General features: G+C 39.3%; 1 protein-coding gene across 2 annotated transcripts in view; it reads right to left on the bottom strand.

Moving 5' to 3' along the window:
• Positions 1 to 1,590: 1,590 nt before the first annotated feature.
• The window catches only part of syde2 (synapse defective 1, Rho GTPase, homolog 2 (C. elegans)), a 170,601-nt gene continuing 144,733 nt past the window's right edge, over positions 1,591 to 27,458 (bottom strand). For both annotated transcript variants that reach the window (XM_043698582.1, XM_043698583.1), the window contains exons 6-7: positions 19,726 to 19,957; positions 1,591 to 5,281 (exon numbers count right to left, since the gene is read on the bottom strand). In XM_043698582.1, coding sequence (XP_043554517.1) covers positions 4,782 to 5,281; positions 19,726 to 19,957 — 732 coding nt within the window. In that variant the 3' untranslated portion in view covers positions 1,591 to 4,781. The remainder of the gene's footprint in view (positions 5,282 to 19,725; positions 19,958 to 27,458) is intronic.

Raw genomic sequence — 27,458 nt, 5'->3', positions numbered from 1 at the left:
CCACATCCCATGAAAGAATAAAGACCTGCTCTTAATATCAATGAAAGCAAAACTAGTAAAATCTTTGGCAAAGTACAAACAGTAAAAGTTCTCAGTTGAGTTTATAAAAGTGTATTTGAAACAATTGCTTAGAGCAGTATGTTCCAGAGCCAACTTGAGAGCAGGCTTTTTTTTAGACATGTTAATGAGCAATGAGACAGGGTTAATCAATAAACCCATGGTAAAGGAGCCTCTAAGTGACAGCAATCACTTGATAGAACGTCATGTTGAGTTGAAAGGGAAGCAAGATTAGTGCTTTAAACCTGAATAAAGCTAATTACGGGCTACAGTGAACTGCAAAACTTAATTAAAAGGCAGAGAAGAAGTCATGCATACTTTCAGATATATTTAATAATTCCCAACACAGCATTATCCCAGTGAGAACATCTGAGGAAGATGTATCATCCACTGCTTAAAAGGGGAAACAGTAAATGAAGGTCAGATTGGGGAGTCTAGAACCAGGGGCACAACGTAATAATAAGGTGGATGTCATTTCAGATCCGAATCAGGAGATTTCTTTGAAGGGTGTGAATCTTTGGAATCCTATACAGCAGAGGTATGGAAAGTTAGTCTTTGAGTATGATTACAATAGAAATTGATAGATTTCTGATTACTAATGGTGTAAAATGTTATGGGGTGGCATTGGTAAAAGGCACTTAGGTTTCTACCAGTCATGATCATATTAAACGATGGAGCAGCCATGATGGGCCCAATGGCCTATCCTGTTCCTTTATTCAAGCCTTGTATCCTTTATGAACTCCAGGATTTTGAGAAGCTGCAATATTTTGAAATTTGGCATTCTTGCACTTGTCCTGATGAATACAAAATGAAGACCTTCAGTAATATATTACTTTCCAGCAATATTCAAAGATCATGTTTGTTAGTCCACATTGCATGAATATTTAACTGATTGTTTGGAAAGCTATACTATTTTGTTAGTTAAAGTACAAACTTTTTTGTGGTCTAATATTAAAATAATAAAAAAAACCTAATTACCAATATGGATGGCATAGTGGCTCAATGGCTAGCACTGCTGCCTCACAACACCAGGGATCCAGGATTCCAGCTTTGGGTGACTATCTGTGTGGAGTTTGCACATTCACCCTATGTCTGTGTGGGTTTCCTCTGGGTGCTCTGGTTTCCTCCCACAATCCAAAGATGCCCAAGTTAGGTGAATTGGCCATGTTAAATTGCCCATCAGGGACATGTAGGTTAAGTGCATTTGTCAGGGGTAAACATAGGCTAATAGGGTAGGGGAATGGGTCTGGGTGGGTTACTCTTCAGAGGGTCGGTGCAAACCTGTTGAGCCGAAGCACCTGTTTCCACACTGTAGGGAGTCTATGATTCTAATATATGCTCAATAATATACTGATGCATATGGATGTATGTCAAACATTGTGGTGCTGGAAAAGCTTAGGCAGCATCAGAGGAGCAAGAGAGCCTATGTTTCGAGCATAAGCTCTTCATCATGAATGTTAATATAAATGTATGCCTCAATTTATTCTCAGTGACAAAATATTGTGCAAAAATTGTTGACCATAGTTAGCAGCATCAAAACAATTTGTTAAATATGCATTTTTAATATTGGTGTCACAGTAAAGCACAGTACTCAAATATCGGCATAAAGTCATATTTACAACTTAGTGATGCTTTATCATGTTCAAGGTAAGTATATGTTTGTGTAACAGATAATGAATATGGGATTACTAAAACATAAGAATAAAATTTTCAACAGATAAATTAGAGCCTGAAAACCATTTTACAAAGAATCTTTAAGCTGTGAGACGTGTTAATTAAAACCAAAACAATCCAATTAGTTCATATTATACACCAAATACACAGTCGTGGATCATTTTAGAAGTTAAGGAACAGATGAGCAACATTAATGCACTGGCAAATTTTTTTCCAGTTGATTCTGTTATGACAAAATTTAATATTTTCAATATATGTTACATCCAATTTTGCAGAAAAATATTTAAGGTCAAAATGATTGAAAAATAAAAGTATAGTATGTAATGGTTCTTGCATATGTGGATCTACCATATGTCATCTCTCACGTGCATAATACTTAATTTTTAGTTTTGTATTTCTTAATCTTCACATTAAATAATTTGTCACATACCACGTTATGGAACTAGAAACTTCAAGGCTACGATAAATATTTATTCCAGATATTAAACTACAAATGAAAACCGAGGTAATGCCAGAATGGCTGTTGGTATCGTGGACCCACTCAAAGGCAAGTGTGCTATTTGCACTCAATTTGAAATGGTCATCTTTTTTGCATAATTCTGGTTAAATATCAATAGATAGTGAAACCAAAAGCCATTTTACAAAGAATGTTAGCGCAATTTAAATTTAAAGGGGCTAGATCAATTAAAGGTGAGTATCACAGAAAAAGTCCTAAAAGCTGAGAGCCACAAAAGTCATCTCAATGTTTGCCAAGAGGCACAACTTGCTTAATCCGAAGGGGAAGAACTGAAACAAAGCCTACGAAAAACACTGATCAGCTCAACATCTCTCCCGATTACAGTGCTGCTGAAATTGAGATGCTTCTGCATCCGGACTGTTTGAATTGGACTCAAGAAAGTCTTTACCAGTGAGGCTAACGTCAGAATGAGACGATGCATAGATTACAAAGACTTTCAGCCAACAGAAATATTGGGGAGGGTAGGTGATATTAATATCCATTCAGCTAAACACATGACACATGACTGTACCTTTGCATTTTTCAAAGCAGCTATCACTTCCCAGCAACCCTGTACACCTGTTTCACATTTAACGTGTAAATGGAAAACGCACCTGTCTGAGCTGACCACTTCTACCACCTTACTAGTCATTACTATGAGATTTTTAATTCTAGTAAAATGGATGGGGGAAACTGATTAATAGTAATTGAATAAGTATAAAACTCTGGCAGTTGTATCTAGTGAATACCATCAGATATAGAGTCAGGAATACCACCTCTGGGATTTCCAAAATGCTACTGTGAACTAAATGGTGGAGCCAAAGGGATATCAGTTTAAATGACTAATGTCAGATTAAGTATTGATAACAGGGGGAAAAAAAATCTGATAGAATAATTTAAATTGAATGGACTTATGTGCATTGGTGCAAGCAAAAACCTTGGCATCAGTTAGAAACAGTTCAAAATTGTAAGAGTTGAGGGCACTGGGAATGGTTACAGTTAAGTAACTCTTAAATCTAACCCTATTTCGAGCAACTGTTACATTTCTTAATAGATATCATCCACACAGGAAATCCTTTAAAAAAAAGTGTTTTAAGTATCCGCCAAGTTAAAAACTGAGACATAGTTCTCCTCGCCATTTATTTGTCTCTGGACTGAAAGTTAGGAGACCAACCTGAATGCCTTCAAGAGGACAACACAAGGATTTACATTTAGTCAGATATTCTTTGGATATTCTGTTCCTGTGACTCAGCTTTCTACATAGATTAGATTACAACAAATGATTAACTTGTAGAAAGAGTTTAATGGAAAATACCTTCTTCAAATGTAGAGTGTATTTGGTCTGAAGAGATTTCAAATTTAGTTTTTCACGTGCCCATTGTAATATTGTTAAAATCTGAACGTCAACATTTTTATTGTAATTTTTTGTAGATTTCCATATGACTGTCAACAAAACTGAAATTCAGTTAACATTACAGAAAGACGACTGGAAATAGATAAAAATGAATGTAAAATGTACCAACACTATACACAAATCAGTCTCTCTAAACAGGCTGACAGTTTTAACCGAGAGACATTATTCATTCACATTTCCTATCTGTGTAAAGATATGGACCATTTGAATATAAAACACCCGTTTTAATGCACTGTTAATAGTCTTCGTTATCAATACTGACATGACAAAAACATAATACCACACCAGATATTGCAAATGATCAGCCACATTATGTTAAGAAAAGTTCCTCACAGCTCTCATCATCATGCACTTTATATATTTATATATGCTACATTTCCCAGGCAGTACATTGAACAGTATTTGGCCTTCTGGTAGGTGCGTCACTATAAATGATGTGTCCACACTTTATCAAAAATATACTGGGTTAGAAAAATATACCATTTGTTTTGATTTGGGTTTAAATACAGTTACAGAGAAATGTTAATATTAAAGAAAGGAAACAGTTTACAATATTTCTCATCACCCAAAAAACGTGCAGGGTTTTTTGCGGAAATGGTCTCTTCATAGCAGCCTTGGTATTACATTGCAAATGGTAGGTGACCAGTGAATCACTAACTGGTATTTTTTGCTGAAATAAAAAATACTGTCACCTTACAGAAACATCTGCCAAGCAGCAACCATCCTCAAGGACGAGAATGATCAGAATTAAACACTTTTGCTTAAAGATGACTCAGGATTCAGTCCCCAGAGTGTCTGCTGAGTGGCAATGGCTAATCTCCTTCAAAAGTCCTTATTAAAAGCCTGCTTTGTAAGTGCATCAGTTAACATTCCTACCTGAACACAGTGCTCAGTCTACAGTACACCTTAAACAAAAATGCCTCTAAGGCACCGCATACCCCTAAGGGTCAATTCGCTGGATTCTTCCAATAAGAAGAAAAATGTTTACATACAAATGTCCTGGAATGCCTGAATAAGCCAGATAACCCAAGATGGTCCATGATACTTCTCTATCTCGAAGTGTGCAGCCATCATAAAACAGCTAATACAACTGTCGGGTCTGTAATGCTATTCCTTTATCCCAGAATGAAGCAAATTATTTCAACAAGTGACGTTCAGTTTGTTTTTGCTGAGTTCGCGTTCTAAATTCCCAATTAATGTGTCAATACTTTCCTGAAGATCTTTTAAGTTCACCCTATGTTCAAGTGCTGGATTAATCTTCTGCATCCTTACATAGGCCTCATATGTCTGCCCTTTGGATTTTGTCTCTGCATGCAGTTTCATCATACTACTGTTCCTGTCTGCTGCTGTACTCTCCTCTTCACTTCCAGTATCTTCTGAAGGAACATCATCATAGTCTGCCTCTGTGCTCTCATCCTTTGCTTTCAGAAGGTAACTTTCACCACAGCTGCTCCAGTCTCCAGCATAGCGGTTACTAGGACTATCAAGCCTGACCTGTCTGGGTCGCAACACCCCAGTCGTTTCAGTATTTGTCAAGCTTAGCACTGCAGGTCGTTGCTTCCTCCTCCTCACACAATTAATTGGCTCCAATTCAGGAGATCCATTGCTTTCCACATGCTCTTTGGTCCCCACATTTTGCACTGTAAGAGAAAATATGAAATATTGGTGCTCAGATGAACACAAGTTCCTCAGTTATGAGATGCCATGCAAATGAGCTCTTACATAGTTTAGCTGTGACTATTTCCATGTACATGAAATAGTCTAAATACTTTAGAATTATTCATTTTCAATTTTACAACTGGTTGTAATATTTAACTTTCTTGGATAGGCAACAGTCTTTTCAATTTACAATGTCTGCTTCATTTCTTCTCTTGCACACAACTCATCAATAATTCAGATGTTCTTAATGAGGAAACTCCTTATAATATTGGTTAACTGTACTGGTGCAACGAATGATCGAGTCTTTACCCTGGGAACTGGAAGGCCTGTCTTCAGCATGGTGCCTTCACAAATTAAAATCTCCCTGCCTTTTATCTTTGAATCATTTTAAATTTGTGTACAGATATTTAGATTTAAAGTAACTACAATGCTGAAGATTTCTGATGTAAAGCTAAATTTGGTTGCCACAAATACCATCATTAATTCAACAATGATGATTCAGTTTCAAGCTCCAAAAACACGCAGACCAGGATAACTACATCCCAGCACCAAACATTATTATAATGCCAATTTAATAACAGAGAAGTGAAAGTAGTTTTAAATTGCATTCATCCTTAACTGAAAGTGTTCCACACTATTATCTAAATGTACAGTTGGAAAAAGAGTTCATCAATATGGTGATCATCATACTGTGTAACTTATTTACTGAAACATGCAATATTAAGGAAGCTTTTTCCCTGTCGGCAGGTTACTCTCACTTCACAGCACTGGAACTACTGACCTTGAACTTAAATATGCAGTCCATGCATTGATTTTTTTTTAAGCAAATGCTTACCATTAGTGCAGCAATTTTCCAATTTTGCTTTTGAAACTCGACAGTTTCATGATTCATATGTATTAATTCCAAAAACTAGCAAATCTAACATTCTTGCACTTTAGGACCATTTTAAATCAAGCAATCTTTGTAGCAGTCTGATAATCAAAAGGACAAGATTGCAAATGTAATGCAACAATATAAACACAGCATTTAACGTGTGCAATTTAACAAAAAAGTTATTTACTTTTTCAGAACAGAAGCACTGCAAAACAGAGAAATGTGTGCTAGAAAGTTGCTAAATGCAGAGAAAGTTCTGTTTGACAAGTCGTCAAAAATTGAGGTAATTGTGCAATTTGTTTTCAAAATTGTAAATCACACAAGATTTTGGTTTATAAGAATATAATGTTTTTACTTGAACAGGTGATCAACACAATACTTTTAAACAAAACAAAGAAGGGAGTTAAGCTTGCTAGTCGTATTGCACTGCAAAGGAGAATTTTTTTGTTAAGTAATAAATTCCCCATTCAATTCATTTTCATATTCAAGATACTTATGCGGGACAACAAATGTTTAAAGGGCAAAACTACTGTGTAACATGCAACCGCGGTTTGACCTTAAAACATTACAAAACATATTCTACCAGCATTGATTCTCAAGGAGGGTCACTGGACCCGAAACGTTAACTGATTTCTCTCCAAAGGTGTTGCCAGACCTGCTGAGTTTTTCCAGCAATTTGTTTTTAGTGTTTCTATCAGCACGGATACAAAGGATCGAAATAATCCACTTTGTCAAATGTGTGCTTCTGTACAAATGGCCCGATAAATTTATCAAAGACCCCACTTCACTACGAACACTTCAAAATCTCAAAAAAAGTTACAAAAAACCACCAACCCCACTGTCCTTGCAAACAATATGAACTCCAGCCTCTTTTTCCTCTTAAAATCTTGATCATCTTGTCTGCCAGAAATTGTACCAGCCTGCTTGAAAGTTTTGAAGTTATTTTATCCAATTTCTCCCCACTCCCTGCCACAGTATCAAGACAGTTCTTACAGGATGAAATCTGAGACTTCCATGTAACCTTGACAAAAGATCAACTTTCCTTCCTTAGTCTTTCAATCTAACGGCACGTCCAGTGCCTCACCCCTGACATCCAGCTGTGACCTAACTGCAGTCAAAGGACCAATTAAAATGGCTTCTCTTCAGGCTTCTGCACTGTACCACTCCCCTCTCCATGGCCTCCTCCTCATCTACATGCTGTCCATAAATGACATCATCTGAAAGCATTATGCAAGTTTTTACATTTACACTGCCATCATCCAGCTCTGTTTCACCAAGACTTTCCTCTAACTGAACTGTTGCTAAATGATCAAACTGCCTGCTTCACTTTAAGTACTGGAGGAGCAGAAAGTTCCTCTAGATAAATAGCACTACAAATCGAACCTACTATCAACTACATTACCAGCTGCTTCTTTTAAGACCCTAGGATGTGATTCATCAGGATCCAGGGACGTTTCAACACACAGTTCCAACAGTTTACTCAGTAGTCCCTCCCTGGTAACAGCAATTATCTTGAGTTCCTGCTTCGCTTTCAATTCTGATATACAGCTTTCTTTGGGAATTTTACTTGTCTCCTTTTTTAATGATGTAAAACATACCTTCAATTTGTCTGCCATCTCTTTATTCTTCATTATTAATCCCCCAGAATCCTGTTCTATAGGACTAACACTTGGTTAACTTTTTTAAATATATCTGAAAAAGACTTGCTTTTATATTTTTGGTTAACTCTGTCTTACTCTAATTTTGCCCCCCTTATTAATCTTCCAATAATTATTTCTCATTTTCTATTCTGTCATGTTAACTATATTTGCAAAACGATATGACTTTTCTTCGAGTTTGATAACATCTTTAACTTTTTTTTAAAGTCAATCTCAGGTGGCAGGTTCATCCTTTCAAATTTCTCTCATTTGTTGGAATATCCCCTTAAATGTTTTGTACTGCATCTGTATTTACCTATTCATTAACCTAAATTGCCAGGTCATGTTCACCAGCTCTGCTTTTTAACCCTTGTTTAATTCAAAAACATCGTCTTGGACCAGCACTGCCCTCCCTTAAACTGCACATAAACTTCAATCATATAGTCGCTGCTACCCAGGGGCATTGCCACTCAAAGGTCAGAAAGTCCAATCTCTACTGGAGGTCTCTCAATGTCACAACCTTTACAATTTGCCAGAAATCTAAAACACTGAAAAGATAGCAGAGATTGATGAAGTTAACAAAATACTTAAGTTAAAGAGAAAATGCAGGAAAAACTTAGTAGGTCTCACAGTGCGTGGAGAGTTAAAGTTTCGAGTTGGATGACATCTTCTGAACAGTGCAATAATCCACTATTTGAGCTCAAGAATACAAAGACAAATGATCCACTGCAACACTGAGGGTACCATCAGCAGCAACAATCACTCACTAAGGAGTATGACTGCCACCTGGGAAATTCTGTGTCACTGGTCATGGGTTCTGTGGGTCCTTCCTTACCTCCTCTTGCTGACAGATGTTCTCAAAGAATTGTCTTCTTTCGTACAGGTCAGTTTCTTCTGAGAGAGAGTCTCACACATATTGGCATCCATGTTACACTTCTTGAAGGAAGACTTCATCGAGTGTTTGAAACACTTCCTTTGTCCACTCATTCAACTGCCTTCCTTAAGCTAGGAGAAGTTTATTTGCTTTGGCAGTCAGATTATCGGCATCTTCAGCACATGGTCAGCCCAGCGGAGTTGGTTTCAGATGATCAAGGCCTCAATGCCTGTGCTATTGGCTCCTTCAAGGTTGGTGCAACCGTACTCCCAACTGATGCAGGGAATTCATCTCAGCTTTGGCAACACTTCAAGGGCCTTGAAGTGGTATCTATATGTTGCCCAAGTTTCAAAGCCATACTGAGGCATCAGAAGGATGACTGTCTTATACTCAAGGATGTCATTATCAGCACAGATGTCATGGATGAAGACTTTCGTCCTTATGCCTCTGAGGATTGGATGAGGGGTTGGATCTCTGCATTGATGAGAGCTTTAGACAAGTAGCAGCTTCCCAAGGGGGGAGAAATGTTGCACATTTGGGATGATTTGTCTGTTGATCTTAGTGGAGGGATGGACCGGAACGTGCCCTGGAAAGGATTAGTAAAGGACTGGAGTCTTTTTGAGTTGTGGCTGAGACCAATTCTTTGGTGTGTTTCTACAAAGACATTACGCAAGGCTTCAAGCTTATCTTTTGAGATCGCAGAGATGACATTGTCATCGCAGACTGAAGATCTATGAGTGTTGTCAGAATAGTTTTCTTCTCGAATTTCTTGTCTGCCTTGTCACAGATGGCATCTTTCAGACGAAATGTTAAACCCTGTCCCTATCTGCTTGCTCAGGAGCACAAAGCCACTATTTATCCCTTAATCAACATCACAAAAACAACAGATTATCTGGTCGTCCTCATCTTGCTGTTCGAGTTGGCTGAATCCAAATTAGCTGCCATATTTTTTAATTATAAGTGACGACACTTAGGCTCGAAGGGCCAGATGGCCTACTCTTGGTCCTAGTTCTTATGTTCGAGAAAGCACTGAGACATTTATTAGTTGAAGCTAAATGCAATTGTATCTTTTTAAAAACGCATGATCACGATGCAATTTTCTGGCCCCAAATGCAATAATCCGAATACAACTTCATACCATGTTTACTATTTGGTAAGTTTCCAATCTTATCTGCGTTCATCTCACATAGAATTCAAAAACAACTTATTGTATTTATGGAGCATAATGTATCAAGGTGTTTCACACTGGCTTTAACATTAAGCCACATGTTTGGGATGCTTTCCTTTATTGGTCAGCGTATTGAGTACAGGAGTTGGGAGGTCCTGTACAGCCGCAACATGACATTGGTTAGGCCACTGTTGGAATATTGCGTGCAATTCTGATCTCCTTCCTATCGGAAAGATGTTGTGAAACTTGAAAGGGTTCAGAAAATATTTACAAGGATATTGCCAGGGTTGGAGGATCTGAACTACAGGGAGAGGCTGAACAGGCTGGGCTGTTTTCCCTGGAGCATCGGAGGCTGAGGGGTGACCTTATAGAGGTTTACAAAATTATGAGGGGCATGGATAGGATAAATAGACAAAGTCTTTTCCCTGGGGTCAGGGAGTCCAGAACTAGAGGGCATAGGTTTAGGGTGAGAGGGGAAAGATATAAAAGAGACCCAAGAAGCAACTTTTTCACGCAGAGGGTGGTACGTGTATGGAATGAGCTGCCAGAGGAAGTGGTGGAGGCTGGTACAATTGCAACATTTAAGAGGCATTTGGATGAGTATATGAATAGGAAGGGTTTGGAGGGATATGGGCCGGGTGCTGGCAGGTGGGACTAGATTGGGTTGGGGTATCTGGCATGGACGGTTTGGACCGAAGGGTCTGTTTCCACGCTGTACATTTCTATGACTCTATAACTGTTTTGCTTTCTGTCCACAGATGCTACCATTATGGTTTATTGGGTCAATGAATTAGCTGCAATGCATGTGAATTTCAAATTCTCTGCAAAGAAATGACCAAAAAAAAAGGCTCCTCCTCTCCCACAGGTAAAAAGTAAGGTTTGGTGTTTCGCCAGGCGAGGGATGATAGACTTGGTCTTTTAGTATTAACAAGGACTCCTTAGCCAGACAGAACAGACAACAGCAGAGTAGATAAATTTGCTTTTATTTGGATCCAGCATGCCTAAACCATAACTGAAGAACAATTGTTACTGCAGCATGAAAGAAAGTAAAATAAAGACTTGCATTTATGTACTATGAGAAGCCTCAAGATGTTTCAGTACTTTGCAGTCACACAAAGGACTTTTAAAATATCGTCACTGTTGCAATGCGGGAGGTACACCAGTCAATTTGCACACAGCAAGACCTCAAAGATAAAAATATGTTTTAGTGATGTTGATTAAACAACAAGTATTGAGCAGGATATTCAGAGCTATTCAGTCCATGTTGGATCTCTGCACATCAATCCAGTCAGTCTATTTCTGATGCTCTGCAAGTTTATTTCCTTCACAGGCCCTTCAATGTCTTTTTGAAATCATATTGTTTCCATTTCTACCACACTTCCGACCAGTGACTTTCAGGGCATTATTAATCGCCTAAAACTAAAATTCCTCCACTCATTCCCCATCTCACTGTTGTCCAAAACCTTTAAACCAACATTTTCTGATGTTGGTTATCACAGTGGGCTGGTCAGCTTGCTTCCCACAGCTGACTGGATGATTAGAACCCTGTTGCACACTCAAAGCACGGCAGGTTGTGAAACAAGCTCCTACTAAAGGGTATTTCTTTACCCTTTAGTGTGTGCGTGGGGTGGGGAAGAATGAGAGACAGTGGGAAAGAAAGAAGACGACAGAATTCCTTGGACTCTCCATTTAAATTTACTTTTGGTTATTGAGCAGAATTGCAAATAGAATGAGACTTTCTACTAAATTATGGACTATACTTTGTTCTGAACCAAAGTTAAAGATGTCCAAATCTTCTCATATAGTAGGTTCACGTACGGCAAAACAGAAGGCAATTCATTCCCACAATTTGGCCTGAATTTAGAATCACAACACACACACAAAAATTGAAGGACGAGTACTTGCAAGTGACTTGTTCCTCGAATCAGACAAAAATGGTAAATTGAACACTTGATACCAGAGTAACTAACAGAAATTTGTTGACTTAGCAAGATTTCTGACCATATGCACAGAAAAATCAATCAAACGTTGACGCTGTCTTGTACTATTTAACTAAGATCACGAGAACAGGAAATTAAATAGGCTATTGAGCCCAAATCTTAAAAAGTAGTGTTGTTGAAATCTCAAATAGAATCATTATTGAATTAGACATGGTAAACAGCTCCTGCATCGCCAATGTTTTCATTAACAAAAATAGTAATGAATTTCTTTTTCTTGAAAGCAGTAACTTCAAATGTACATCATTCCCTTCAGTCAGCCTTCAGGAAACTTTCATCAGAATTCAACACCTGGTATGTCGGTCTTGCTATGTCCTTACCAGAACATTCAGAAGATGAGGCAGATTAAATAAATTCAAAAATAGGAATCAGCATTAGCTATAAAATTATTTCAGGTTATTAAGACAGTATGAAATAACTGAGCCCCAGGAAATGTAACTTCAATTCAAAGCTTCATTGGGAAATGTACAACTGCAGGAAGTCTGCAGTATCCTTTCCCCATAGCAAATGCTAGGGTCGAAATTCCTTCTGTGCACTAGGGTGAGGATATAATGGTATTGCAAATAATTTAAGGGAAGTGCAGCTTTTGGAGTAATGACAAGAATAAATTCCTTCAGGATAGTTCAAAAACACTTCTCAGTATAAAACTTGAAAATGTGCACTTTGACCCTTAAACAAGGTTGAATGACAATACACACTATCAGATTTAAAATAAAGATTAATTATAACCAAATTTCATTGAACTCTCAATATACTTTGATTAAACTGTACATTAATGCCAATATATGGAGTTATTTACTCTTTTCCAACATACATAAATTTCATTGAACATGTTCATAGATATAATCTTGTGTTAGGAAGTAAGTATCTACCTCATTGCATGAAGTGAAATGAATTTCAAGGCAAAATGAAATTTTGGGGTCCCAAATTGTACTTACTTACCAGTGGCTAAATTCAATTTGACCTCTATTGAAATTTGGTTCAAAAATCCATAGATTGTTCCATAGAATAGAAAGACTTCAATAATCAATTGGCAATTTGCCTTCCGACATAATGGGTCCACAGGGGATCCATTTCCCTAGCCTTGCACACATTCCTGGAACATCTGAGCAACAAGGACATCTTCATCAGAATCCTGCTCATTGACTACAGCATTATCCCCACCAGAGTGATATCAAAACTCTGTGACCTTGGTCTCAGCTCCGTCCTCTGCAACTGGATTCTCAGCTTCCCGACCCACAAACTGCAATCAATCAACCAGTCAAGATATACAACTGCATCTCCACCACAATAACATTCAACACTGGAGCCCCCAAGAATGCATACTCTGCCCTCTGCTGAACTTAAAAATATGTTGCTGGAAAAGCGCAGCAGGTCAGGCTGCACTTTTCCAGCAACACATTTTAAAGCTCTGATCTCCAGCATCTGCAGTCCTCACTTTCTCCCTCTGCTGAACTTCCTGTACACCCATGACTGTGTCACCAAATTCCAAATAAATGCTGACGACACCACCATAGTTGGACGGCTAACTAACAATGACGAGTCAAAATACAGCAGGGAGACAGGCAAAATTAGAGAACTGATCATTGACTTCAGAAAGAAAGGAAGAGAACATCTACATCAACAGAACTGAGGTTGGGAGAGTGGAGAAGGTCAAGTTTCTCGGAGTGATGATGACTGACAATCTATCCTGGACTTCCCATGTCGATGTGCCAGTCAAAAAAGCACAACAACACCTCTTTTTCCTCAGGCGGTTCAGGAAATTTGGCATGTCCAAAAGGACCTTCACCAATTTCTACAGATGCACCATTGAGGACATATTATCCAGGTGCTTAAAAGCCTGGTACAGCAACTGCTCTGCCCAGTGCTGTAAGAAACTATACAGGGTTGTGTGGACAGCCCAGACTATCATAGAAGCCAATCTTCCACTCACGGTCACCATTTACATGGCTCGCTGCTGTGGAAAGGCTGCCAGCATCATCAAAGACCCATCGCACCCTGGTAATGATCTCCAACAACCTCTTCCACCAGGCAGAAAATACAGAAGCCTGAACACACGCATCAGCAGGTTCAGGAACAGCTTCTTCATGGACATTAGTAGACTGATGAATGGACGCTCTAGCCTCGAATAATGCTGATCTTGCTAATGTTGATCTCGTCTAGCACACATCTGTGCGATGTAATCTGTATGTCTCTAAGTCTTTTCGATCTGTACATCTTTGCTTATTATGACCTGCTTGTATTTCTCATAAACAAAACTTTTCACAGTACCTTATGGCAATAAATCAATCAATGTAAGTTCAAGCACTGGCTGTGATCATGTTTGTTTGAAATTGATACACAAGAGCCCAAATGCAAATGCTGAGATTTCCATATGTTTTAACATATTTATTCTAACTTTGGGTTTTGGGTTTTTGAGTTCTTAACATGTCGGCTTTTTTGTGTCTGCAGTTAATAATCAACTTTTAAGTAATTCTTGAGTCATGGTGATTGCTTTCAAAATAGATTTTGTGGTCTAGCTTTAGAATTAAATGGGGTTTTGTGCACCATTAATAGATTTTCATTTATCTTGGATTGTTTTGTGTCTCCACAAGGTAAATAATTGGGCCTCAACGTTTGTAACAGCTGTCTGGAACTTTGTTTTAAGCTAAGGGATGCTCCCATAGTTTAGACAGGGAGATTTTACTTTTAGTTCTATTTTTATTGAGTTTTAAAGAGTCCCAGGATGAAGGTGGCTGCACAGACCAGCATTCTCGAGAAGGGAAGGAATATGTATAGGCTACCTGAGAATGAAGAGTTAGTGTCAGTCTCAAACAAAAAGTGTTGGAATAAAACCCTGAAAAGGTTACTTAAAGTTGAGTATGTTTATGCTGAGGTGTACAACAGCTAAGGGGAGGTAATGGCACGGTGGTAATTTCACTGGAACAGAAATCCAGGACCTCTGGCGACATTGGGTTCAACTCCTACTATGGTCGATGATAACTTCCTTAGGCTTGGTTGAAATTTATGGCTTCAAGTATATGTCTGTTGAAGCTGTTGGATCAGGTAGGTAGTCAGCATTTTGCAATTCAACAATAATCTGAAATAAAAAGCTATCCTAATGGTGACCACAAAACCATCAATTTGTTATTTTAAAAAAAAAGTCTTTTTGTGACAGAATCTGCCATCTTTACCTAGTTTGACCTACATCGTACACACCAATATGTTTAACTCCTCTGGTATGGATATCCCAACCAGCACACCCATTTCCCATGAACAAATAAACAAAAGTTCCAGGAAATTATTACCTGCAGTTACAGTCTATATGTTAAAGTCACAGTGACTTAAATTTACCATGGTGTTAGAGACAGGGACACTGGTGTGAGTACGATATGACTGGTGTTGTGGTGTTCCAAGTCAGATTTGGATACTGTACCAGAGCTGTCCAGTACTTGTGCTCTATATCACAGCTGTTATTTTTCTTTTCAATTTGTAAATATGTATTTTGAGATTAATGGGACTATACACATGCTGTGTATAAAAAGATCTTTGAAGTTGTGCTATGAGTACATAGCTTGGTTATTCTATGTTCACTTCTTTCATTAATAAGTTTTATTAATGCAAAATATGCAGCATAGCATTTTTATGCTTCAACATGGAGCCAACTTTGTTAAAATCAACACAAATCAAACACAATCCATCAAGCCAGGTTTCAGTCTAGGATGTGGCTAGTGAAATAATAACACAAGCCGGGTTCACGACAGTAGTAACAGAGAGATGTGTCATGAATGCTGTAAGGCCTGTGAACCAACTTAATGACACAACTTGGGAAGTTTGAATGTCAGAGTGGCATCTGATCCTGATGAGATCCAGCACTGAAATTCCGAAACTTTTCAATTCCTCTTCTTGATGCCCTAATCAAATCTGAATAGGTACTGACCTGACAAACCTTCCTGATCTGACTACTCACCAGATCTAACAGGTTGAACTGGAATATATACTTGAAGCCATAAATTTCAATCAAGCCTAAGAAAGTTATCATGCAAATTTGCAGCAGTCTCTTAGAAAAGCATTTTCTACTTATGCACCTCAGCTATCTTAAGCATTCACTCCTTTCAGAGTGGGAACATAAAAGTAGCAGTATCCACTATCCATAAGATCATCCATAACTTGCCAGATCTCCATCAACAGCACCTTAGTGAGCCATGACCTCCATCACCTATAGACAGGAGGGCGGCAGCAGCATGGAAACACCATCAGCATTTCCCTTCAAGCCATAAGCTATTGTGACTTGAAATTTCATTATTGCTATTTCATTTTCACGGTGTCAAATTGTGGAATTCTTTTCTTAATGATATACTGGATGTACAATCACTCAGCCTGCAACAGTACATCTATATATACATATATATGCTTTATATATGGTGGTAGAGCTCACCATCACATTGTCAAGGGTAATTAAGGATTGACAGTAAGTAGTGGCCTTTCTGGCAACATATCCCATAAACAAATGAAACAAAAATTTCTTGACATTGAAAATATCACTGAGGTTGACATTCTTGAAAAGAATATGCTGCTGAGCATTTTATTTGGCTGAACATTTTCAGAATTTGATCCTTGTCTACACTTCACAGATTAGCATTGTCCATCTGTGCATTCTGGACTTAATTAACTAGGGCCTGGGGCAAGAAGAAACAAATGCTGAGACAACTTTGAGAGAAATATAACTATGGGCAGCTGTTACTGTTGCAGACTGGGATTAATAGCAGAATAATGGGAAGTAAGAAAGAGTTATGTTTAGTGGTTTATTTCTGCCATACCAAGGTTCATTTCAGTTTCACAGTCCCCTACTCCCACTTTCTCTCCTTACCCTTTGATCCCTTTAGCCTAGCAAATATATCTAATGGCTTTTTGAAAACATTCAATATTTTGGTCTCAACCACAGTGACAGAGAATTCCACAGACTCAACACTCTCTGGGTGAAGAAATTTCTCTTCATCTCTGTCCTAAATAGCCTACCTCATATCCTTAAAGTGTGATCCCTGGTTCTGGATTCCACGGTCACCCTGCATTAACCCTGTCTAGTTCTGTAGAATTCCATAGGTCTTCATGTTCTCTCCCCTCATTTTTCTACATTCCAGTGAATATAGTCCTAATTGATCCAGTCTCTCTCCATACATCAGTCCCGTCATTCCAGGAATCGGTCTGGTCAACTTTCACTGCATCCCATCCATAGTCAGAACACTCTATCTCAAGTAAGGAGACTAAAACTACATACAACACTTTAGGTGTGGTCTTGTCAAGTCCCTGTAAAACTGCAGAAAAACATATATCCCTGCTCGTGTCATTGAATCCTCTCGTTATAAAGGCCAACACACCATTTGCCTTCCTCACCACCTGCTGCACCTGCATGCTTATCTTCAGCGACTGGTAAGGACATCCAGGTCTTGTTGTACCTGCCCTTTCCCAGTCTATTGCCATGCAGATACTAAATGGCCTTCCTGTTTTTGCTATCAATGTGGAAAGCCTCACATTTATCCACATAATACTTCATCTGCCATGCCCCTGCCCACTCAAACTGTGAAAAATCACAATGAATCATCTCTGCATTCACCTCCCAGCTTTGTGTCATCTTCAAACTTGGAGATATTAAATTTAGTTCGTTCATCTAAACCATTAGCATATATCATAAGTAGCTGGGATCCAAGCACTGATCCTTACAGTACCCACTCATCACTGCCTGCCACTCGGAAAGTAACCCATTAATTCCTGCTCTTTGCTTCCTGTCTCCCTATCAGGTCTCTATACATGTCAGTACCCTATCCCCAATATTTTGCGCTTTAATTTTACATGCTAACCTCTTATGAGGGACCTAATCAAAGGCCTTATGAAAGTCTAATTAAACTTATCCAATCTATTAGTAGCATCCTCAAAGAATTCCAGTAGATTTGTCAATTATGATTTCCCTTGTGTTGATTCCATCTGTTCATGTAACTGTTTTCCAAGTGTGCTTTTATTAAATCTCTTTTAATGAACTCTAGAATTTTTCCTATCATCAATGTAAGACTAACTCTTCTGTAATTCCCTGCTTTCTCCCTACCTCCTTTCAAAAACAAAAGGGGTTTCATTAGCTATTCTCCAATCCACAGGAACTGTTCCAGTCTCTACAGAATCATGGAAAATGACTACCAATGCATCCCCACAATTTCTAGGGCCAATTCCTTAACTATTCTGGGATGCAGATTATCAGACTCTACAGGGATATAACAGTCTTTAATCCTATCAATCTCCCCATTTCCCTACTAATGCCGATTTCCTTCAGCTTCTTCCCCTCTTAGACCCTGAGATCCCCCAATATTTTTGGGACATTGTTTATGTCCTTCTTTGTGAAAGCAATAACCTAAATAGTGGCACACCAGGCGGAACAACGGTTAGCACTGCTGCCTCACAGCACCAGGAATCCGGGTTTGATTCCACCCTCTGGTGACTGTCTGTGTGGTGGTTGCATGTTCTTCCCACGTCTGCACGGGTATCCTTCAAGCAGTCTGGTTTCCTCCCACAGTCCAAAGATTTGTAGGTTAGGTGGATTGGCTGTGGTAAAAATTGTCCTGTAGTGTCCAGGGATGTGCAAGTAGGTGGGTTAGCCATGGGAGAAACCACATGGAAGTGTTACAGGGATGGAGTGGGCTGTGGGTCCAAGTGGGATGCTCTTCAGAAGGTCATTTCAGACTCAATGAGTCGAATGGCCTCTTTCTGAACTGTAGGGGTTCTTTGATTTTAAATATGTATCTAATTAGTCTGCCATCTTTGTTCTTCATTATTAACTTTCCCTGTTTGACACAAGGGACCTCAATTTGTCTTCTGTTCACATATCTATAGAAACATTTACAAGCAGCTTGTATGTTAATCTTGTACACTATTCTCCCCTTCTTAATCAATTCCTTTGTCCTCCTTTGCTGAAATCTAAACCAAATATATGTCCACATTGTTAGTGGTTCTATTATTCCATGACCCAGTATGACACTGTATGAAACATCTTTTGGAGGTATTTTCTTGTCAACCTGTTCTGAAATGTTATCTCACACATTTCTGAAGCAGGTGGGACTTGAACAGAGACCTCTTGGTTCAGAAGTAGGGACTGCGCCACAGAGTCCTCCTATATTTAGTTTTGTTTTTAATGTTCATAATGATTTCATTTGGAAAACAAAAGAAACTAAGCAAACTGATCCAAGTTAATTCGTTTCAGATGTAGAAGTAGTGATCTTGTCAAAGTGGGCATTACAATCCCAGGGCTACAGTAGGGAAGAATCAGCCAGTTTCATATGGATTGTGCTCATCCAGTCACTGTTGGATAAAAGGCAGAACCTGGCCTCACTGTTACGATCTGCCTCCCACACAGCCTGCCAACACTTCTTTTGCATAATGAATTGGGGTCACTTGGGTAAGGCACTGGAGCATATCATTTCACAGGAACAGAACAGGCTGAAACCACACAACACAATATTTGACTATTTCTTCAGGCTGTTTTTGCTCACACTCAGGAACGTGCCCAATAGCTGCAAAATATCTGAGTTAGATCAATGTAAAGTGCACTAAAAACCTTAAAAACACAAAAAAAGTTTAAAAAAATTCCATCAATGCCTTCCAACACCATACCCCCTGATGTAAATACTAAAGTTTAAAGAGTTAGCTATCTGCATTATTTTGTGATAAGGCTCAATAATACAATATTTAGAAATTTCATGTTGAGGTACAGTATTGATAGAGATTAGAAGATGGTACGTCCACAGAACCATCTTCACAGAACATAGCTAACCTACTTCGTTTTTCAAGACATAGTTTGTTCAGAAAGGAATGTTGCAGCAACACACAAAAGCATTGAAAAGTTTCTCTTACCTGGCCAAAGTTGAAGTAGATAATGCAACACTTCTATATGTTTCTTGAAGTCCAGTGCATTGGCCAATTCCTCAGAGTCTGTAAAAACCCTATGGCTATGGTTGGAAGTCTCCTGGCGCTGACTTAAAAGTACAGGCCCAAAACATACAGCCAAGTTCTGGCAGGTCATCTTATTTACCTCATGGTACGAAGCTACAAGTTTCAGGTGATCGAGCAGCATCTTCAGGGTTGCCTAAGACAGAAAGTACACAGAATTGAGCAATGTACAATAGAAGAAAAGCAGAAATCCTGGTGTTTAAAAAAAAGGTTATGGCTTAAAGTTTTGAAATCAGAGCAGCAAACTGATGTTCTTAATAATGGTCGAGACACTCAGCTATGCTTGGTGGGATTACAGCATTGAATCAGTCTCACCATTCAGAGATTACAAAGGCCCCAAATATTGCACACCACTCACTGATAAAGACCAATTTCATTCAGTCAATACCTTCTATGTTGCAGGTAAAAACATTCCTGATGAAGGGCTTTTGCCCAAAATGTCGATTTCGAAGCTCCTTGGATGCTGCCTGAACTGCTGTGCTCTTCCAGCACCACTAATCCCTTCTATGTTGCAGGCAATTGTAAGACTACCCTCAAAGTGCAGCCTGTGATGGCACAAACAAGTGGTTGTTGAAATGGAGAACTCAAAATGACAATAGATAATAGGTGCAGGAGTAGGCCATTCTGCCCTTCGAGCCTGCACCACCATTCAATATGATCATGGCTGATTATCCTTAATCAGTATCCTGTTCCTGCCTTATCTCCATAACCCTCGATTCCACTATCCTTGAGAGCTCTATCCAACTCTTTCTTAAATGAATCCAGAGACTGGGCCTCCACTGCCCTCTGGGGCAGAGCATTCCACACAGCCACCACTCTCTGGCTGAAGCAGATTCTCCTCATCTCTGTCCTAAATGGTCTACCCTGTATTTTTAAGCTGTTCCCTCTGATTCAGCACTCACCCATCAGCAGAAACATGTTTCCTGCCTCCAGAGTGTCCAATCCTTTAATAATCTTATATGTCTCAATCAGATCCCCTCTCAGTCTTCTAAACTTAAGGGTATACAAGCCCAGTCGCTCCAGTCTTTCAGTGTAAGGTAATCCTGCCATTCCAAGAATTGACCTCGTGAACCTACGCTGCACTTCCTCAATAGCCAGAATGTCTTCCCTCAAATTTGGAGACCAGAACTGCACACAGTACTCCAGGTGTGGTCGCACCAGGGCCCTGTACAACTGCAGAAGAACCTCTTTGCTTCTATACTCAATCCCTCTTGTTATGAAGGCCAGCATGCTATTAGCCTTCTTCACTACCTGCTGTACCTGCATGCTTACCTTCATTGACTGGTGTACAAGAACACCCAGATGTCTCTGTACTGCCCCCTTACCTAAATTCATTCCATTTAGGTAGTAACCTGCCTTCCTTATCCACATTAAACTGCATCTGCCATGCATCTGACCACTCACCTAACTTGTCCAGGTCACCCTGTAATCTCCTAACATCCTCATCACATTTCACCCTGCCACCCAGCTTAGTATCATCAGCAAATTTGCTAATGTTATTACTAATACCATCTTCTTTATCATTAACATATATTGTAAAAAGCCACGGTCCCAGTACTGATCCCTGCGGTACCCCACTGGTCACTGCCTGCCATTTCGAAATGGAGCCGTTTTTCACTACTCTTTGTTTCCTATCAGCCAGCCAACTTTCAATCCAAGTTAGTACTTTGCCCCCAATACCATGCGCCCTAATTCTGCTCACTAACCTCCTAAGTGGGACGTTATCAAAAGCTTTCTGAAAGTCCAGGTACACTACATCTACTGGATCTCCCTCATCCATCTTCAGAGTTACATCCTCAAAAAATTCCAGAAGATTAGTCAAGCATGATTTCCCCTTCATAAATCCATGCTGACTCTGACCAATCCTGTTACTACTATCCAGATGTGTCGTAATTTCATCCTTTATAATAGACTCCAGCATCTTTCCCATCACTGAGGTCAGACTAACTGGTCTATAATTTCCTGCTTTCTCTCTCCCACCTTTCTTAAAAAGTGGTACAACATTAGCCACCCTCCAATGTGCACGAACTGATCCTGAATCTATCGAACTCTGGAAAATAATCACCAACCTATCCACGATTTCTTGAGCCACCTCCTTCAGTACGTTGGGATGTAGACCATCAGCCCCCAGGGACTTATCAACCTTCAGACCTAACAGTCTCTCCAACACCAATTCCTGCAAATATAAATTCCCTTAAGTTCAGGTCCTCCAGCCACTGTTACCTCAGGGAGATTGCTTGTGTCTTCCCCAGTGAACACAGATCTGAAGTACCGATTCAATTCTTCTGCCATTTCTTTGTTCCCCGTAATATATTCCCCTGTTTCTGTCTTCTAGGGCCCAATTTTAATTCTTAACCATTTTTATGCCTTTCACATACCTAAAAAAACTTTTACTATCCTCCTTTATATTATTGGCCAGTTTACCTTCGTACCTCATTTTTTCTCTGCGTATTTCCTTCTTAGTAAACCTCTGTTGTTCTTTAAAAGCTTCCCAGTCCTCAGTTTTCCCACTTACCTTTGCTATGTTATACTTTTTCTCTTTTAACTTTATATGTTTCTTAACTTCCCTCGTCAGCCACGGCCACCCGTGGACGGATCCTAACAGCAACTTCCTCAATAAAGGACAGCTTGTTTATCCTGACTTAACATGACGAGCTTCACACCTCTAGCCTCATGTGCATACACAGACTTCTAACCGAGCTTTTTCATGTTAAGCATTCACAGAAAGTGCAAGAAATAGGTTCTATTTGATGTAAATCTAGTTCAGTGTAAGCTTTTAAAAATTACCTTGTAAAAGCATTTAGCAATCAGAAATTCAAAAGAAAATCCTACAAGTAGAAATAACATATTTGTTAAATAAAACAACCAAAGGAACTGTGGATGTTGCAAATCAGAAACAAAAACAGAAGTTGCTGGAAAATCTCAGCAGGTCTGGCAGCACCTGTGGAGAGAAATCAGAGTTAATGTTTCAGGTCAAGTGACCCTTCCTCAGAATCGTTTCAAAGAAGGGGTCACTGGACCCAAAATGTTAACTCTGATTTCTCCCCACAGATGCTGCCAGACCTACTGACATTTTCCATCAATTTGTTTTATTTTGTCATATATTTGTCAATTGTTTCTTAAACCTATGCAGGATTGATGAAGGGCTTATGCCCGAAATATTGATTCTTCCGCTCCTCGGATGCTGCCTGATCAGCTGTACTTTTCCAGCACCACACTTTTTGACTCTGATCTCCAGCATCTGCAGTCCTTACTTTCTCCCAGAATAGTTTCAAGCCAAATAACCTTCAAAGATAAAGTTAAATATGGAATAAAATCTCCATCATGCACTTACAGAAAAAGTCCTCAGTAATAACAACGTTTCTAAAAGATCTGTATTACCTTTCTCATAAGTACTTTAATAAACAGTTTGAGATGCATATGAAACAAGCACAGCTGCAAGACAGAAGTCATCGGAAATAACTATTTGATGCTCTGCAACAAACTTCCTTTATAAGGTTCCCAATTAGATCTCAGTCTCTAATATAAAAAGCCACTATGAGCTCTCACAAAGAGATAGTCACTATTAGACGCCCTCCATGGTTTTTGAAGTTAGCTACTTAAAAGGGAGTTCACTGCATGTCCAAACACAGAGAAGTCATTCTCAGAACTGGCAATCTCTGACCGCACTTATTTCAAGTACTTCTAATTTTAGAAGCCTGGGTTAAATAAATTGTGCAACTTTGCATTTAGCTAGTTAAATTCACTGTATAAAGCAGACTGACTTTCAAATTTGAGCAGGGATGCAAGTTAAATATAATACCCAAATATCTGCAAATTTCTCAGGTCGGATAGTTCCCCCATTTAATTTTAGATTATTGCTGGCATCTAAAGAATGCAAAAGGAACAAAACCCAGTGATAAGAATGTTTGTGCTGCACCAATGTAAAGCACATCAATAATATGGCATTACAGCACTGCAAACACACTCCAGACCTCCTGGATTCAATAACAGCACAGCCCCAACTGCAAACTAGGTGGCTCATACTTCAGAATTGCTATTTGGTACAAGAAAGTCTCTGAATTCAAAACCTTCTACCTTTTAAGTTTTGAAATGTGAATCAATGTTCTCCCAATAACCAAGAAATCTTACAATTGCTGACCACATTTTTCAGATTCTCATCAATCCTTGTCCATTATTCAAATGAAAAATAATCAAACAATTTGGAGCTAAAGAGCATGAAGGATTTTTACAAATAAGTTACTAGCTGTACATTACTTCAGAGCCTGCGTTAAATATTGTTAGAAATAGTCTACTATTTATAATGGATAATAAACACTTAGAGCAGGAGAGCAACTGAAACAGGACAAAACTCTTATCTAAAATTCCCAAGAGAGTTAAACCAGGAAAGAGGGCAAATCTGAAAAGAAATCACAAAATCAGCCACATGGGTAGACAGCGGCTTGCTTAAGTGACCGGAACACAACAACACCATCTATCCATACTAGCCAACACAGAAGGAACTGTAGGGATTTCTCTTTTGTTCATTGTAATTCTGCACTGCACTGTTATCCCCTTCTCTATCCAGTTTCCAATACGGTCCACCATGACCTTCTGCAATCTGGAGAACACAGTTCTTTCCTCATGTTTCATCTCCTACTGTCGTCAACACCATATCTTTTCCAAAGGTTGCACAATCCCAACTTCAACATCATCACTTCAGCTTCAAGTTGACTTTCCTGTGAAGAAATCCGTTGGTTCCTTGCTCTGTTCAGCTGATTCTAAAGATCTCCTGTCAGAGCAACACTTCAAAATATGTAATCATCTTCTCATCAGTCTTGTTGAAAGTCCAGCTGTGCTCCACAGCAAAGGTTTAGCAAATTGTCTTTTCAAGTACAGGCCATTGTCAGATACCTTCATATTTCATCCAAATGGCAGGCTGTACAGCAGATAATTTTTAACTACATTTGATTTCAATGCAGCTATACTCATTTGAGGTTACATGCAATGCCAGAAAGTAAAACTGATTTACATTCAAAATTGTTGCAAGCTAAGTTTTCACACTGTCCTAAGCATAAAATGTCAAGCCTGCCTCATTACAGTGTAGGACAGGAATTGTAACGTTTTGGAGATGATATCACATGGATGAATGGACAGTGTTACAGAGGTGAAGCAGGATTTAATCTAATGGGAGAGAATATGTAGTCAAAAGCTCAGTCTGGGATTTAGTAGGACATGGCGGTTACAACCAAGTTGCAGCAGGTGATTAAGAATGCAAATAGAATATTTTCCTTCATTGCTACAGGGATGGAGTTTAAAAACAGGAGTGTTATGTTGCAACTGTATAGGGTGCTGGTGGGGCCACACCTGGTGTACTGTGCACAGTTTCGACAGCCTTACTTGAGAAAGGACGTACTGGCACTGGAAGGGGTGGACAGGAGGTTCTCCAGGTTGATTCCGGAATGGAAAAAGTAGCCTTTTGAGGAAAGATTGAGTAGACGGGGACTGTACTCATCGAAATTTAGAAGAATGAGGGGGGAATCTTATAGAAACATTTAAATTATGAAGGGACTAGATAGGATAGACGCAGGGAGGATGTTTCTACTGATGGGTGAAACTAGAACTAGGGGGTGTAGCCTCAAGATAGTGGGGAGCAGGTTTAGGACTGAGTTAAGGAGGAACGTCTTCACCCAAAAGGTTGTGAATCTGTGGAAATCCCTGTCCAATGAAGCAGTTGAGGCTACCTTGTTGAATGTTTTAAAGGCAAAGACAGAGTTTTGAACAGTAAAGGAATTAAGGTTCATAGTGAGCAGATGAGTAGATCTGCCATCATCTTATGAAATGGGAGAGCAGGCTCGATGGGTCAGATGGCCTACTCCTGCTCCTATTTCTTCTGTTCTTATATTCAATCTGTCTGGTTCAGTCTGAGACAGTACGACATTGAAGTTGATAAGGTTATGGAGTGTTTAGCTTGAGGAAATTGCAACTCATCTAATATAGCTTGTCAAACTAGCAGAATGACAGCAAATTCCTCAAGACAGGTGATGGAGTGGCAGAGCTAGACATTGTAACTGGAAACATGGCAGCTGGCTCCATCTCCATGTTGCCAAAGGACAACATGTAGAGTTTGCTTTTCTCGGGGCTTGGATGGAGCAGTAAAGGAAATATTCTTTAGCATTTCCAGATGTAATGGTGAAGGGGCAAGAATGGAAGCCAATCCAAGCCAGTGAAGATTGGACAGTTACAATTTAAATTACCTTGTAGTATACTATTCTGCTTCACTTTAGAAAGTTACGGTATAGGCATTTAGAATAATTTCTTCCCAATTAGTAAAAAACCTTTACCTTTGGCAAGTGAGGTAGCTTTTTGGAGGATATTTATAACGAATCTAATATTCTGTTCCCAAGGGAGATCAAGAATAATACACACATCCATCCACCAAGTGTTATACAGTCAGGATTTAGTCATCAAATTTACTGAGTGAGTTTACAGCATCACAATGCAAGCAGAAATGTAAATTTAGTCTAACTAGCAAAATTAATTTTCTTCTGACATTTGAACGTTTTATCTAATTCTGAGAAGAGTTCACTGAGGTGGTGGAAATGATGCAGAATGGGGCTTTTGTACTGAACATGCTGCACAAGGTCTTTGGAGGACCAAAAAAACTGAAGACTGGGAACATTAAAAAAAAGTTGTATAGTTCGGGCAATTGGGTTTAGAGGCAAGGGATAGAACACAAATTAAAGGCAGTTTTGCAGACTGGTTGAACTTGGGTAGTACTATTCCACAGGATTGTTTACTGGGATATTTTATGCACAATATCATGTAATCATAGAATCTTTACGGAGTTGAAACAGGCCTTTCAGGCTATTGAGTCCACACTGATCCTCCAAAAAGCAGCCCATCCAGACATGAGGACAATGTGTAAACACCACACAGGTCCATACACCCAGGTCCCTGCCACTGTGAGGCAACCACAGAACCACTGTAAAGCCCTAGATATAGATCATGGATTTGGATCTAGAGAAGCAAGAATGCATATCTACAATTTGCAACTACACTGAAAAAGAAAAAGCAACTAATATTTGAGGATCAAGGGAGGATCATAGGGGTGGCACTGTGGTTTGGTGCTTAAAACTTCTGCCTCACAGCGCCAGGGACCCAGGTTTGATTCCAGCCTCGGGTGACTGTCTGTGTGGAGTCTGCACATTCTCCTGTGTCTGCGTGGGTTTCCTCCAGGTGCTCCGGTTTCCTCCCACAATCCAAAGATGTGCAGGTTAGGTGAATGGCCATGCTAAATTGCCCATAGCATTCAGGGATGTGTAGGCTAGGTGCATTAGTCAGGGGTGATTATAGGGTGACTTCTGAGTTGGGAGGGAAGGGAAAGTGAAAGCGACAGGGAGTATGGAGTTAAATGGAAAGATAAGCAGGAGGATAGCATGTATGCAGGTGGATGTAACCCCGAGGCAGATTAGGAATGCAACAAAAAGGAAGGATAACTTAGGACATCTTATGACTTCCAATATCTCTAATGATAAGAATGTTAGCATTAAGGCACTTTACCTGAATGCTCATAGCATTCATAACAAAGTAGATGAACTAACAGCACAGATCATCGTGAATGATTATGATGTGGTAGGCATCACAGAGACATGGTT

This window comes from Chiloscyllium plagiosum, chromosome 11 (assembly GCF_004010195.1).
Source record: "Chiloscyllium plagiosum isolate BGI_BamShark_2017 chromosome 11, ASM401019v2, whole genome shotgun sequence".
Lineage (NCBI taxonomy): Eukaryota > Metazoa > Chordata > Chondrichthyes > Orectolobiformes > Hemiscylliidae > Chiloscyllium > Chiloscyllium plagiosum.
The sequence above is the reverse complement of the archived record's forward strand: the minus strand, read 5'-3'. Positions and strand labels throughout refer to the sequence as shown.